Below are 16,790 nucleotides of genomic sequence, written 5' to 3' on the forward strand. Positions count from 1 at the left end.
TGACTTTGTCATCATTGAGGAGAAATAATCACACAAAATGACTCCCATCTTCATGGTCTTCTGGATATTTATATCCTCCTTTACAGGTAAAACATTTCAAGGAGAAACAAGTATGTCCAGTGGTCAAGGGTCAACAGTTCCTTAGTGCAGTTATTGGACAGCACACACACACACACACACACACACACACACACACACACACACACACACACACACACACACACACACACACACACACACACACACACACACACCAAGAGGTTTCCCGGGCTGGGCCAGCTCTGGCATCTCAGGCAGTCCAGTCCCCAATGATAATGTCCTTCTTAGTGTCCTTCTGTGTGTTGTTAAACAGCTGAATTGCCCATGGGACAAAGGACTTCCTAAGTCTGTCAGTCCTGCAGGTGAAAGCACGGAGTCTGTGACTGAACAGACTCAGTTGGTTAGTGAAGGTGGCGTTAAGGCGGTGATGCTGATTGTCCATAATAGAGTCCAGTCTGCTCAGTGTTCTGCTCTCGGTTATTGGGGGTGAGTGTCTCCAGTTCCATGCCCACCACTGATCCCGCCTTCCTCACCAGTCTGTGAAGGCATCCAGCATCTCTCTTCCTGATGCTTCCTCCCCAGCATGTTGCAGCAAAGAAGAGCACGCTGGCCATGACAGACTGGTAGAACATAAGCAGAAGTCGGCTGCAGACATTGAAGGACCTCAGCCTTCTGAGGAAATAGAGCCTGCTTTGGCCTTTCCTGTAGAGTGCATCTGAGTTTGTGGACCAGTCCAGTTTATTGTCGAGGTGCACTCCTAGGTACTTGTAAGTGCTGACAGTCTCCACTTTCTCTCCCCCAATAGAGAGCGGCAACAAGGGTGGGATGGAGCGCCTGAAATCAACCACCATTTCCTTGGTTTTGGTGGTGTTCAGGTGCAGCTGATTGTTTTGACACCATCCCACAAAGTCGTCAACCAGTCCCCTGTACTCCTCCTCCTGACCGTCCCTGATACACCCCACAATTGCAGTGTCGTCTGAGAACTTCTGCATGTGGCATGTCGCAGAGTTGTAGCTGAAGTCTGTTGTATACAGAGTGAACAGTACGGGGGAAAGCACCGTTCCTTGTGGCGCTCCTGTGCTGCTCACCACTGTCTCAGATGTGATGTCCCCCATCCTTACAAACTGGGGTCGTTCCGTGAGGTAGTCAGTGATCCAGGTCACCAGGCCAGGCTCCACTCCCATCTGCACCAGTTTATCTCTCAGCAGCAGTGGTTGAATAGTGTTGAAAGCGCTGGAGAAATCAAAAAACATGATTCTCACAGCACAGCCACCCTTGTCCAAGTGAGAATGTATCCTGTGGAGGAGATACAGGATAGCATCCTCCACTCCCACGTTCTCTTGGTAGGCAAACTGCAGAGGATCCAGTGCGTGTCGTACCTGGGGCTTGAGGTGGTAGCGCAGCAGCACCCGTTCGAATGTTTTCATTAGATGTGAAGTGAGGGCAACCGGTCTGTAATCGTTGAGTTCCTTGGGGGGTGTGCTTTCTTTGGGACGGGTATCAGGCATGATGTTTTCCACATGGTGGGGACCTTTCCTTCCTGCAGACTCCTATTCTGCCCTACAAAGCAAAAAGGCAGTAACTGCGTTGTTGTCAAAAATGAGTTACTTTTACTTTAATAACATATATATCATAGTTTAAATTAAAATCAAATGATTCACCTGCATAAAAGGTGGGTAATATAAAGTAACACTACTGCATGTCAATAATCTCCCCCAAAACTACTTAGACTGGATTGCAGAATCATTTTAAAGTCATTTTACTCAGTTTGGAGCTCTGCACAGTTACTGCCTTTTTGCGGCAGAGGCAAAGGTCCCGGGCCGGAATCAAACCCGCGTCGCCAGCGTAGCAGCCCAGTGCCCTACCACCAGAGCCACGGCAGGTCCCTTGAAATAGATTAAACTTTAACTCACCTGCTGGCAAGGGGGTGATCAGAACATTTACATTAGAGGGAGCTTTTAGACAGGACACTGTGTGCTTGTGTGCATACGTGCATGTGGACATTTAGTGTATATGGGTACATGTGTGCATGCATGGGTGCATGTGGAGTCAACCTGTGGGAAAGTGAAAGAGGGTGACTAAGCACAGATGTCTCAGGGCAGTTTGTGGCTGTAGGTGTAACCCAGGAAACAGTGCACTCTGTGGGGGAAACTAGTATTTGCATTGCCAGGCTTGAGTGGGTCTGCTAGTCCCAGAATAGAGCAGCACTACTGCCAGATGTTCAAGAGTTCCCATCAGATTTCAAAAAGGGCGGCAATTGTATTAAGAATGATAGACAAACTTGTGCATGATGGAAATATGTAGAAGTAAACTTATTTTTTTACGAGGAACACACCTAGAATGGAAGTGGGCCTATATCATATCAATGTAAATGTAAATATTAAATTAACTTTATGAAGGACAGTTTTGTGGGGTGTGTCTCTCTCTCTCTCTCTTCTCTCTCTCTCTCTCTCTCTCTCTCTCTCCTCTCCTCTCTCTCTCTCTCTCTCTCTCTCTCTCTCTCTCTCTCTCCATGCATATGCGTGTGAGAGTTATTCTATGGGAAAGTGAAAGAGGGTGACTAAGCACAGATGTCTCAGGGCAGTTTGTGGCTGTAGGTGTAACCCAGGAAACAGTGCACTCTGTGGGGGAAACTAGTATTTGCATTGCCAGGCTTGAGTGGGTCTGCTAGTCCCAGAATAGAGCAGCACTACTGCCAGATGTTCAAGAGTTCCCACCAGATTTCAAAAAGGCGGCATTAGTATCATGACTTTTTAGAGAATGATAGACCACTTGTTTGTGCCCAGATATTTCTTTTGATCAAATACGAAAGAAATATGAAAATGTTTCACCATTTTAAAGACAGAAAATGACAACAGTAAGTCTAAAATCTGATTAAAGTTCTTTATTATGAAATAGTCAAACTGCCAGAAAATCTCTAGACAACACGCTCTTCAGACTCTCAAATGATATGACTATGAAAGAAAATAAGAAAAACAGAGGGATGATTTAAAAGAAGTTACTCAGTGCTGCGCACAAAAAAGAAAGAAAACACACATAGAGAGAGGAAGAGAGGAAGAGTCCCTATCAGACACACTCTAAATCAGACTAATGGCCTAATGACATTAAAGCAGAGCCTAGGAGCAGTCTGATTTCTTCAGGATCTTGGTGACAGTCTGGGAGCCCCGTGTTGCCTGGCAGGTCACTGGGACGTCCTGGGTCCACTCCTGGAGAGGGAGGGTCAGGGTGCTGCTCCAGCTGTACAGGCCGTCCTTCTTTGGGCCCCAGAGACTGGTCTCCCCGCTCCTGCTGCTCCCCGCTACAGACCAGCTCAGACTCCAGTCGGACGGGAAGCCTCCGTTAGCCAGGCACATGAGCGTGGCCGAACTCCCGCTGGTGTCCAGGGGGGGCAGCACTGTCAGTTTGGGAGTGGTGTCACCTGGGGAATAAAGACAAGAGGGACAAAATGAGAGAGATGAGGGTATGAGATGAAAGACAAGGGGAATTTCTCAAAGTGAATTGTTCTAATCTTGATAGGACAACTAATGCCCATTTTTCGCGGGAATCCCCAAAGAGTATCCAATCACTAGTTCTAAGTGTAATTAATAATTGGATACACCGGGTGCAAATGGGCGTTACTCGTCCTAGCAAGGCTAAGACACTTGACTTTGAGAAATACCCAAGGTGTCACCAGGGGGATAATAGAAAAAAAAGGGACGAAATGAGAGAAATGAGATGATGAATTCAAACTAGACATGGGATTCATAATGATCAGTACAAGGGGAAATTCATCTTCCAGTATAACAGATCACTATATTATAGTGTTGTTCACTGGTTACTTTTTAATCTGGAAAAACGTATTCAGTAGCAAATCATGTAGATTATATGTATTCTAGAGAACACCATGAAGTTTATTTTAAAAGGTGAAAACAAGGACTTTTCTCGATCAAGGCACTACATGAAGTTAAAATGTCTTTATATATAATGACACAAATACTTTTAATTGTCAATCATTTTTTACTTCATTGAGTGCCTTGTTCAAGAAAAGTTCTTTCTTTCAGATTTTTCAATGTAACATAAACTTGGATCAAAGAGTCAGAAGTTTTTGGTTTAATATTTTCCTCTCTCAAGTCATTGAGCTCCACACTGACTTGTAACAGGTGAGTTTTAGGTTGCATGGTTTAGCCTTTGCTCTTATTCTACATGCCAAGACTTCTATATCTGTATACATGTTCATACAATACAATGCAATACGACCCCAACAACTTTGAAGAAGAAACCCAACAAGCAACACATACATTAGCCACAAACTGCAGCCAATGAAACTAAACAAGATTTAAACATTTTGCAATGGTTATGTACGATTTTTAAACAGCTCATGATGATGTATAAATGTCACACCACAATGCATAATATTGGAAAACTCCAATCTGCTCCAAGTTTTAATGCCCCATTATCCATGTGACTATCCCTGTAAAGTGCTTATATTAAGTTTGATGTAATAAATACATATACTGTATAGTATAGATGTATATCATTAATGCAAAGTTGACCTACACACGCCAAGTTATGTCTTAAAACTATAGTCCTTCAGTCCGTACTCACATCAATTCTTCATCTAAATGTGCACCACAGTGCAGCAAACACTACAGTATTTGCACCCATACCAATACAATCACAGTATGGGCCACAGTAAATTACCCTTACATTTGAAAAGACATGATTTCACTAACACCAACTATTAAAGCACACAAGTCACTGTATACCCTTAAAAGTACAAACAAATCTGAGAAAAGCAAACTGTAGTCCAGTTTTTATCAATAAAAAAAGACCCTTAAATTGGGCTAAAATGAGCTCATTCAATTACATCATTTTCTCACAGCATAAATCACACACTATTACAACTTGAAGCTGAGACCTGTAATTGAATACTGTTTTAAATGTTTTACTTACTTCCCACGTCAAGTCTGCTGCCTCCTCCGAAAGTCCACCACAGTGATACAGACTCATAGAGGCGCCGTACAAAAACCTCTTCACGCTACACTGGGCCTGACTGTGTGACTGTGCCGTTACAGGGAGGGGAACAAACAGTAGCTTACCAAATCATTTCAAACTATGGATGCTCATGGATTTATGGTCTTTTGTTATTGAAAGGCAATTATTATTTTTTATTTCTATTGAAAATTGCAAGTCTTATTGAGACACACTCAGATATTAAAATGTAGGGCATGCTGAGTGTTCAGTGTTAGACAGCATTGGACTTTATATTCAGCAAAAAAAGTGTATTGTAAAACAATAGTATTAATTCTAACCATTTGTATTGTGTATTACATTAATTGGCATGAATGCTAACACTGTGAATGCTGCTCTGGTGAAGTATTTGCATGTAGATGCTGATTTGCATGAGTGGGCACAGGTCATATTTATGTGTTTGTGTTTTCAGCAAACTCTACAGTGACTGAGTCTGTCATCATTGAGGAGAAATAATCACACAACATGACTCCCATCTTCATGGTCTTCTGGATATTTATATCCTCCTTTACAGGTGAAACATTACTCATTTTATATTCACATTTAGAACTTAGCTAGTAATATTTCTGCATGGACATAATTGAAGTTGATTTTGTGTCTGTCTTCTCTACAGAGTCATATGGACAGGTCACTGTGACTCAGACTCCTGCAGTGAAAGCTGTTCAACAGGGAGGATCAGTCACTCTGAACTGTAGAACCAGCAGCAATGTATATAATGCAGGGTATTCAACTCGTGAGTTAGCCTGGTACCAACAGAAACCTGGAGCAGCTCCTAAACTCCTCATCTATTACGCCAGAACACTCCAGTCTGGGACTCCATCCAGATTCAGTGGCAGTGGAGATTACAGTGACTTCACTCTGACCATCAGTGATGTCCAGGCTGAGGATGCAGGAGTTTACTACTGTCAAAGTGGGCATAGTGGTGGTGTGTTCACACAGTGATAAAGCGCCGTACAAAAACCTCCCTCAGTCAGGCTCCACATGACTGCACTGTTAACTACAGCTGCTGTGGGGTATGAGAATCTGTTTGTGTGTGTGTGTGTGTGTGTGTGTGTGTGTGTGTGTGTGTGTGTGTGTGTGTGTGTGTGTGTGTGTGTGTGTGTGTGTGTGTGTGTGGTGTGTGTGTGTGTGTGTGCGCGCGCGCGTGTGTGTGTGTGTGTGTGCGCGCGCGCGCCCATGTGTGTGTGGTGTGTGTTTGATGGTGGGGATATATTAAGGAATGTCTCAACCAATTTAGGGTGGGGTTTGGGTGTCAATCATGGACGAAAAAGCAAAGAAGAAATCTGAAGAGTGCTGTCCTTCCCTTCATTTATTCATTCAAGTTTTTATGAGATTAAGCACCCAGTTAAGATTTTTTAAGTAGCCTATTTAGGCAATAGTATGAGTGCGTCTTCTCCACTTTATGAAGTCTCTATCAATTTAGACCCCAATAAAGTTGAGATGAAATTTAGATGAAATTAGATGGCAAGTTCAGCCCCTGTTATACGTGTTCACATGTTCAGTTCACAAGCAGCTTAGAGCAGTGGTTTTCAAAGTGGGGGCCGGGGACCCCTGGGGGGCCGCGAGAGGGTACTAGTAGGGGGGCCGCAGCTGGTTGGAAGGAAAAGTACAGCAAAACAAAAATTATTGAATAAATTAAATAACTTAAGTAAAGCAAAATAAACCAAAAAAATAAGCTAAATAATATTCCTTTTTTAAGAATAGCTTCTATTCGACTCTTTGAAATGGCCTCATTGACACACTACTAAAAGGTTTCCTACTGTAGGCGGATTTAAGGATGCAGAAATTACATTGACTTGTGAAAGGCGGTACATAGAAAAAAATATGGCCCATGTTAGGGGGGCATTGGCTGAAATCTGCTGGTATATGCGGGGCCTTGTCATGGTAGAATTTGGGAACCCCTGGCTTAGAGCTCATATTGAAAGCAGCATGAGGGAGCTGCAGTAAAAAGGGTTTGTAGTCAGGCTCTGGGGTAGACCCCCAGAATGACACATGGTGGTGTACAGTCTGGTCCTATAGGGCCCCATTCTCAACTAGCGGCCTCAGGCCCTTTTAAGGCCTTAGCGCAGGGCCTTTGTTATAACCTTACTGTCACCGAAATTGTAATGACTATGCCTCAATCTATTATTTAAGGCTCTTGGTACTGTCATAGCAATGTTGTTATGATGTAGTTAAGTATTTTCAGCAAATAGTGAATAGGACCGCCGGCGGCGACCCCATCTGCACTAGAGGCTACTGCCCGCCGAGCATCTATCTCTGGCCTGTGAACTGTTTTTCATTTATTTTTGTTTTATAAAGATTTTTTTCTATCGTGCTGTCCGCACTTACTTTGAAAAAGTACCCCTCAGGTCGAGGTACTGTACCAAGATTGACTCCCTGGCAACGATAACAGCTCGCCTGCCCTTTTTCTGGGAGGAATTTGTATCTCTGCACCTTGGTGACTTTTAATTGAGTACTCCTGTTCTAGGGTGTGCCATGTCATAGTAGCCTGCATTCTGTTGTTGCCCTGTATGCATCAATCCTTTATTCCTGCTACACCCGGCCGTGCATGTCACAGACCAACCCTCAGGGCTCCCAACATTTTCCAACTTGGGGCCCACTTGAAATTTTCACAAATGTTTGGGGCCCACGCCTCTACTGAATAAACAATATAACTCAAATTAATAGTCAAAGGCAACACAGAAACACATATTATTTAGATAAAAGAAAGACTTCAGTGCCCACTTAGAGTACTACCTTCAGTGGTGTAGTCTACATAGAATGCAGGTATATGCAGATACCCACTTCAAACTTGCAGAGATTTCAGTATACCCACTTAAAATTGATTGATCTATTATAGAATAGCACAAATATAGGCCTATACCAGGGCTATTCAAATGGTGGCCCTGGGGCCAGATGCGGCCCTTGGACAGCAAGGTTCTGGCCCCCCACAAGCCCCTTGAAATACAGAATCGTTTTTCAGAATTTAGAGATAAAAGTATGGGTTCCGTTATCATGCTGAAACTGGACACATGACGTTAAAATGCAGGAAATTACATCTAAGAAATTCAAAACGTTTTGAGGAAGGACACCAGACCCTCCACTTCAATGCAGAGGTGTCAAAAGTAAAAGTAAAAGTAAAAAAAAAGAAACACAGTTTCCTTCCCACACAAGTAACTTATCTGAGTAAACATGTTTACTTGTCTTACGATCAGCTAACTCTGCACTGGTTGGATCAAGTTTTTTGGTGGGTCCTTGATAGGTTTTCAGTGTTTTTCAGTAACAATACAGTCTATCTATCCCATTAGTTACAATGAAGTAAATGGTGTAACAGCTATGTATGCCATGTGCTAGTGGTGTAACAGCTAAGTATGCCATGTGCTAGTGTTTTAATGCACCACAAAAGTACTTTTACTTTTACTTTCGACACCTCTGCTTCAATGAAGTCTCCCATATTTCCTTCACCGACAGTCTGCAACCATAATACATACGTATAGTTCGGCCCCTTTACTGGGAGGAATTAGAAAAAACCCTTGTTGATTTTTAATCGAATACCCCTGGCCTATAAAGTATACCCACCTCAAAAAATGCTCAAATATACAGTATACCCACCACAAAGAAGTAGACTACACCACTGATACCTTCACAGCCCATAGTGGAACCCGGCCCACATTTTGAGAATTACTCTGTTATATGAGAATTAGGATTATCATCAGGCGTAAATGTATTCCCCCTAAAGAACTCTTCTAGGGTACTCATGTATTTTGAGTGGTAGTACCATTTACTATCAGCAGAGAGCGCTATTAGACAGGACGCTGTGTGTGTGTGTGTGTGTGTGTGTGTGTGTGTGTGTGTGTGTGTGTGTGTGTGTGTGTGTGTGTGTGTGTGTGTGTGTGTGTGTGTGTGTGTGTGTGTGTGCGTGTGTGCGTGTGTGTGCCTATGCTAGATTGCAGAAGTTAGCTGACAGAAAGTGAAAGAGTGTGACTAAGCACAGATGTCTCAGGGCAGTTTGTGGCTGTAGGTGTAACCCAGGAAACAGTGCACTCTGTGGGGGAAACTAGTATTTGCATTGCCAGGCTTGAGTGGGTCTGCTAGTCCCAGAATAGAGCAGCACTACTGCCAGATGTTCAAGAGTTCCCACCAGATTTTAAAAAGCTTTTTAGAGAAGGATAGACTACTTGTTTGAGCCCAGGCATTTCTTTTGAAAAAATATGAAAGAAATGTGAAAATATTGAATCCTTTTAGAGACAAAAATAATGACAACAGCAAGTCTAAAGTCTGAAAGTTCTTTATTATGAAATAGTCAAAATACCACAAAATCTCTAGGCAACACGCTCTTCGGATTCTCAAATGATATGACAGAATATGAAAGAATAAGAATAACAAAGGGATGATTTAAAAAAAAAAAAAACTCACTCAGCGCTGAGCACAAAAGAGAAAGGACACACACATAGAGGAAGCAAGAGAGCAAGAGTCCCTATCAGCCACACTCTATATCAGAATAATGGCAGACATTAAAGCAGAGCCTAGGAGCAGTCTGATTTCTTCAGGATCTTGGTGACAGTCTGGGAGCCCCGTGTTGCCTGGCAGGTCACTGGGACGTCCTGGGTCCACTCCTGGAGAGGGAGGGTCAGGGTGCTGCTCCAGCTGTACAGGCCGTCCTTCTGTGGGGCCCAGAGACTGGTCTCCCCGCTCCTGCTGCTCCCCGCTACAGACCAGCTCAGACTCCAGTCGGACGGGAAGCCTCCGTTAGCCAGGCACATGAGCGTGGCCGAACTCCCGCTGGTGTCCAGGGGGGGCAGCACTGTCAGTTTGGGAGTGGTGTCACCTGGGGAATAAAGACAAGAGGAACACAAAAAGATAAACAAGGTGATGAGATGAAATACAAGTTGTCACCTGTGGAATTATGAAAAAAGGGACGAAACGAGAGAAATGAGGTGATGAAATCAAACTAGTCATGGGATTCATAATGATCAGTACAAGGGGAAATTCTTCTTCCAGACCTGAATTTCCCCTTGGGGATTAATAAAGTTACTGTACTCTACTCTACAATATAGCAGGTCACTATATTATAGTGTTGTTCGCTGGATACTTTTTAATCTGGGAAAACATTTTAGTAGCACATCTACAGGTATATCGATTACATGTATTTTAGAGAATACCATAATGTTTAGTTCAAAAGATGTAGAGTTCGGAAAAAAATGAGTTGCGCTCTTGACACAAGTCCTTTTAGTTCTGCTGCGGTGGTCAAGTAGACATAAACTGTTTGCAGCGGGGACTCGCAAAAAGAATGACCAACTCAAACAGAGTGCTTTCAGAGTGTTTTTTTACTTGGAGGAGGCCAGAAGGGTGAAAAAAAGAAAAGAAAACGTACGAGAAAAGTCCAGGGGGACTGAAACGTTTTTCTTTTCTTTTTTTCACCCTTCTGGGCTCCACCAAGTAAAAAAAAAAACAGTCTGAAAAAAAAACACTCTGTTTGAGTTGGTCATTCTGTGTGCGAGTCCCCGATGCAAATAGTTAAAAAGATAATAACAAGATTAAGGCACATCATGAAGTTAAAAAGTCAATACTTTTAATAATAATTAATAAATAATAATTGGCCTCGCGCCTGGCTATGTGTGGGAAATATCCTTTTTTGATTATCATTAATGACATATTTCTAATTTTCAGTAACTTTAACTTCATTGAGTGCCTGTTAAAACGTTATTTTCAGCTTTTTCTATGTAATATAACAATGAAAGAGCCCCAAGCCAGACGTTTGGTTTAATATTTTCTTCTCTCAAGTCATTGAGCTCCACACTGAATTGTAACATCAGTGAGTTTTAGGTTGCATGGTTTAGTCTTTGGTCTTCCTCTACAGAAATGCCAAGTATGAATGTTCATATAATGCAATATGACCTCAAATACTTTTGAGAAGAAACCCAACAAATAATAACAATACATTAGCCACAAATACAGCCAATAAAATAAAACAAGACTTAAACATTTTGCAGTATGCACAATTTTATAACAACTAATGATGCAGAAATGTCCTACCACGTGGACAACTTGTATTTATAGTATATATCATTAATGAAAAGTCCCAGAGCCCCCATAGTGCATTAAACAGTATTTTCACCTATACCAACCCATCACAATGTAGGCTACATTAAATTACCCTAACATTTTAAGAATCCATGAAAAGACATGATTTCACTAACACTAAAGAACACAAATCACCATACCTTTAAAAGTACAAACAAATCTGAGAACCGCAACAAAATGTAATATTTGATTGATCAACCCAAAACAAATGGGGCTAATAAAACCATAAAATTAGCCTATTCAATGCAATTCAATGACAACATTTTCTCACAGCATAAAGCACACACTATTAAAACTTGAAGTCGAAACCTGAAATTGAATCCTAGTTAAAGTGATTAAAAAGAGTTTACTTACATCCCAGCTCAAGTCTACTGCCTCCTCCAAAAGCCCACCACAGTGATACAGACTCATAGAGGCGCCGTACAAAAACCTCTTCACGCTACACTGGGCCTGACTGTGTGACTGTGCCGTTACAGGGAGGGGAACAAACAGTAAATAACAACTCATTCATAATTGTGGGATGTCTATGGATGATTTTAGGGTGGACATCCTCATTATTTGCCATTTAAAGGAAACCATTGCTTTATTTCCAATTACCATTCCATGTCTTCCTGACACACACAAATATCAAAAGCTGAGGCCATAGTCTATGATATCAGCCTGCCCTGTGATAAATATGTTCTACTGACCTACTGATCACTGGTTTTAAGGGTTGGTCCAATTCAGTTGTGGTCTGGATAATGTCTCAGTTTTATTGTTAATGGTGTCAGTAATGGCCCAAATAAACATAAACATCCATGCATGTTAATGTGTTGGCTTAGTCATCATTTCCTGCCATGGCCAGCAGGGGATGGAGAGCACTAGCGGTGGATGAGAATCTGTGGGTGGGTGTTGAGGTACTGTAAATAATTTGCATTAACAAACTGAGAAACACATGTGCTTGAGATATTTATATGTGAGGGAGAACAGGACTGGAGCACTCAACATTATCTGAATGACAAAATGAAGACATACAGCATTAAATTCATCTGGGCTCTCCTGCTTTGTATTACAGGTAATATGACATACACTACTAACATAGACTATCTGAAGCACTTAGAATATATCGTAATATACTAAAAACATTTTTTGTACATCATGTGTTACTGTATTTCATTTTTCAGCATGCAAGAGCCAGATTACTGTGACTCAGACTCCAGCAGTGAAAGCTGCTCTTGTGGGACAAACCATCACACTCAACTGCAGGACAAGCAGAGGCCTCGATTTAAATTGTTACTCTAGTGGTGACTGTCTCTCCTGGTACATTCAGAAACCTGGAGAAGCTCCTAAACCGTTAATGTATCAAATAAACTCCCGCTATGGATTGACTCCCAGTCGATTTGCTGGTGGAGGAGCCAAATATGGAACTGACTTCACACTGACCATCAGTGATGTCCAGGCTGAGGATGCAGGAGTTTACTACTGTCAGAGTGAACACTATATCAACAGTAAATAGTGTTCACACAGTGATAAAGCGCCGTACAAAAACCTCCCTCAGTCAGGCTCCACATGACTGCACTGCTGCTGCTGGAGCTCACTGTGGGGTTTGTGTGTGTGTGTCTGTGTGTGTGTGTGTGTGTGTGTGTGTGTGTGTGTGTGTGTGTGTGTGTGTGTGTGTGTGTGTGTGTGTGTGTGTGTGTGTGTGTGTACGTGTGTGTACGTGTGTGTACGTGTGTGTGGTTGAGGGTGGGGACCAAATGTAATTATTGCACTGCCAAATTTGAGATATACTCAGAATGTTGCAACCATTTTAACACCACATATTTAGATAAACATCAAATGGAATCACATGGAAAGTTTAACTCCTTTTGTACGAGTTCAAATGTGTTCACAAGCAGCATAGAGGGAAAACCAAATGAGGGAGCCTTTTTTCATTCCCAATATTGGGCAAAAAAGAGCCAATTCATTGGAAGTCATTGATCTAGTCATCTCGCAAGCAAATGCTGCTCATGAACAGTTGTAAAATAAAGAGAAACAGCTGCCCGAAATAGCTGCCCTGAGGCGTCACCAAGATGGCCGCCAAGTGAAGTGACTTATGCAGATGGACTTTGGCATGAGGGGGCAGTCATGGGTTACCGGTTAGGAACTTGAAGCCCAAAGGATTCCCAACCTGCCAGGTTGGTGGGGGGAGTAATCAACCAGTGCTCTTCCCCATCCTCCTCCATGACTGAGGTACCCTGAGCATGGTACCGTCCCACCGCACTGCTCCCTTTCAGGCGCCATTGGGTACTGCCCCCTCACACGGGTAAGGCATGAATGCAATTTTGTGTGCAGTGTGCACTTGTGTGCTGTGGAGTGCTGTGGCTTTAGCTACAGGAGATTCAGCACCATGGACAGCAGCAGAAGAGAGAGGGCAGGTGGAGTAGAGTGGACACTACCAAGAGGAGCCAAAGGGGGCAGTGCTGATCCCAGGACAGCAGTGTGGAGGATGGACTCATTTGGAGCAGCAGAGAGAGAGAGGAATACATGTCAAAGCACAAACCCTACTATTACAGCTCCCCAAACCCCTATTGTTATGATAACTCCAGGCTGTCTTTACCTAACCTGACTCTCATCAAATGAATGTAATCCCACTACGTTCATCTGGTGAGAGTCAGATTACTCCGTACCCCCAACACAGGCAGATAAGTAAGTGTCCTTCAACATAACTAAATAAAATATCATCTATATCCCTCTCCTTGGCAGCTGTGGCATGCCACTCCCAATGACTGTGTTCCACTGACGTGTCCTGATCAAGCATCTCCCCCTGGTGGAGGATATCAGGAATAACATGCCACATCTTGTATGTGCCCTGCACTTGTACAACCATGGAGGTGACAGGGAAGAGGACACGATCAGCAACATGCCACATTTGGAGAAAATACAAATAGTTTTAGTTTGCTTTTGATTTTCTTTGATCATGATGATAACAAGCTGAATATGGGTCTCAACCTCAACGTAGACAAAATTCCGCTGACCCCGTACATTCTCTGGTGCCCCCCTAGAGGGACCCGTACCCCAGACAAAGAACCCCTGTTTTAGACAGTGTACTGTCATAAGCCATAATTATATCTACATAAATTGCTCTGTGTGTGGCCCCCTATATACATGGTGCCCTGGTGTCTCAGTCACACTTGACCAGCTTGAACGATACCCCTGTGTATTCAAACGCAAATAAAGCCTACTGACAATCATCCATAACACTTACAGCTATTATTGCTTTAATTCCAGCAGTCAGCCTTATTGTCTATAACATTGATCAGTAATAATTAATCAGCCAACATAGTGGATGCAGCTCTGGTGAAGTATTTGCATGTAGATGCTGATTTGCATGAGTGGATAACAGCTCTCGTTGGTGACATTTTTGTCCTTGTGTGTTCTTATAAGAAGCTCTACAGTGACTGTGTTTGTCATCATTGAGGAGAAATAATCGCACAACATGACTCCCATCTTCATGGTCTTCTGGATATTTATATCCTCCTTTACAGGTAAAACAATCTTCCTTTTATATTCATCTTAAATTAGACATGGATCTGTTTGGACATGACAGATATTGATGTTTCTGTCTTCTCTACAGAGTCATATGGACAGGTCACTGTGACTCAGACTCCTGCAGTGAAAGCTGTTCAACAGGGAGGATCAGTCACTCTGAACTGTAGAACCAGCAGCAATGTATATGATGCAGGGTCATCAACTCCTCGATTAGCCTGGTACCAAGAGAAACCTGGAGCAGCTCCTAAACTCCTCATCTATTACGCCAAAAGACTCCAGTCTGGGACTCCATCCAGATTCAGTGGCAGTGGAGATTACAGTGACTTCACTCTGACCATCAGTGATGTCCAGACTGAGGATACAGGAGTTTACTACTGTCAAAGTTGGCATAGTGGTGGTGTGTTCACACAGTGATAAAGCGCCGTACAAAAACCTCCCTCAGTCAGGCTCCACATGACTGCACTGCTAACTACAGCTGCTGTGGGGTATGAGAATCTGTGTGTCTGTGTGTCTGTGTGTGTGTGTGTGTGTGTGTGTGTGTGTGTGTGTGTGTGTGTGTGTGTGTGTGTGTGTGTGTGTGGTGTGTGTTTGATGGTGGGGATATATTAAGGAATGTCTCAACCAATTTAGGGTGGGGTTTGGGTGGCAATCATGGGGTCACAGGTGTACACCCTATTTTAGGGCACACCTACCACCTATGGGTGCAAACGCCATTACACGCTGAAGAAAGGCTCTGCCCGAAACGTTCGTGAGCAAAAAAGCAAAGAAGAAATCTGAAGAGTGCTGTCCTTCGCTTCATTTATTCATTCAAGTTTTTGTGGGATTCAGCACCCTGTTACGATTTTTTAAGTAGCCTACTTAGGCAATAGTGTGAGCATGTCTTCTCCACTTTATGAAGTCTCAATCAATTTAGACCCCAATAAAGTTGAGATGAAATTTAGATGAAATTAGATGGCAAGTTCAGCCCCTGTTATACGTGTTCACATGTTCAGTTCACAAGCAGCTTAGAGCAGTGGTTTTCAAAGTGGGGGCCGGGGACCCCTGGGGGGCCGCGAGAGGGTACTAGTAGGGGGGCCGCAGCTGGTTGGAAGGAAAAGTACAGCAAAACAAAAACACAAAAATTATTGAATAAATTAAATAACTTAAGTAAAGCAAAATAAACCAAAAAAATAAGCTAAATAATATTCCTTTTTTAAGAATAGCTCTTATTCGACTCTTTGAAATGGCCTCATTGACAGGCTACTAAAATGTTTCCTGCTGTAGGCGGATTTAAGGATGCAGAAATTACATTGACTTGTGAAAGGCGGTACATAGAAAAAAATGCGGCCCATGTTAGGGGGGCCTTGGCTGAAATCTGCTGGTATATGGGGGGCCTTGTCATGGTAGAGTTTGGGAACCCCTGGCTTAGAGCTCATATTGAGAGCAGCATGAGGGAGCTGCAGTACAAAGGGTTTGTAGTCAGGCTCTGGGGTTGACCCCCAGAATGACACATGGCCCCTTTTCGACTAGCCCTGTTAGAACGGGGCCGCGCACTGGTGGGGCGTGGTTTCGTCTTCTTTTTGCATTTACTCCACCCATACACACCCATCATCAGCTCAAACAGGGCTCAAACAGGGGCGATTATAGAATCGCGAAAGACGTGGTTCGAGGCGTGCGGAGCTGAGTTCCACTAGGCTACATGTTGCCTGTGTTAGGATTTACCGGCATGTGCAAACACCTATCCCCACCCACGCACTTTAAAAATCAACATCACTTTTCTGTCGGCAGTTTTTACAGTAGACAGAGAAAATTTGCTCAAGCAATTATCCTATCATGTTCTTTAAAGTAGCCTAACTCCAGTCCTTGGCCAATGAGTTATATTATTAGCCTATTAGGCTATTATTTTAAAATCACGCTATTTCCAAAGCTCCACGCCGCCTCCTTGTGAGAAGTCGTTTTTTTTTAGGCTACCACCATGCAAAATAGGGCACACTAAAGTAGCCCTTTTCATTGCACATATCTTCATATACGAACCTGCAGAGGGATGGCGAATTTGCTGTTATCAAATTAAATGTAAAAATGAAAATTTCAAATGAAAAAGACAACTGTGGTTTATTCGAGGGAACAAAGAACACAGCCATGACAAAAAAGATTTCCTCTCTATCCGGCTGGAGAACAACGCCATTGTT

General features: G+C 42.9%; 3 gene segments (V, D, J or C); 1 reads left to right on the forward strand and 2 right to left on the reverse strand.

The window, feature by feature from the left end:
- Positions 1 to 2,986: 2,986 nt before the first annotated feature.
- Positions 2,987 to 7,630, reverse strand: LOC134443113 (Ig lambda chain C region-like). The segment is given in 3 exon segments: positions 2,987 to 3,457; positions 4,972 to 5,023; positions 7,613 to 7,630. Coding segments are annotated over 3 exon segments (372 nt in total).
- Positions 7,631 to 9,315: 1,685 nt separating this feature from the next.
- LOC134443160 (immunoglobulin kappa constant-like) lies at positions 9,316 to 9,843 on the reverse strand. The segment is given in 1 exon segment: positions 9,316 to 9,843. A coding segment is annotated over 1 exon segment (237 nt).
- A 2,105-nt stretch (positions 9,844 to 11,948) lies between these two features.
- LOC134443114 (Ig kappa chain V region BS-5-like) lies at positions 11,949 to 15,036 on the forward strand. The segment is given in 3 exon segments: positions 11,949 to 12,008; positions 12,422 to 12,599; positions 14,708 to 15,036. Coding segments are annotated over 3 exon segments (567 nt in total).
- Positions 15,037 to 16,790: the final 1,754 nt, after the last annotated feature.

The sequence above is a fragment of the Engraulis encrasicolus genome, unplaced genomic scaffold (genome assembly GCF_034702125.1).
Source record: "Engraulis encrasicolus isolate BLACKSEA-1 unplaced genomic scaffold, IST_EnEncr_1.0 scaffold_28_np1212, whole genome shotgun sequence".
Classification (NCBI taxonomy): Eukaryota; Metazoa; Chordata; class Actinopteri; order Clupeiformes; family Engraulidae; genus Engraulis; species Engraulis encrasicolus.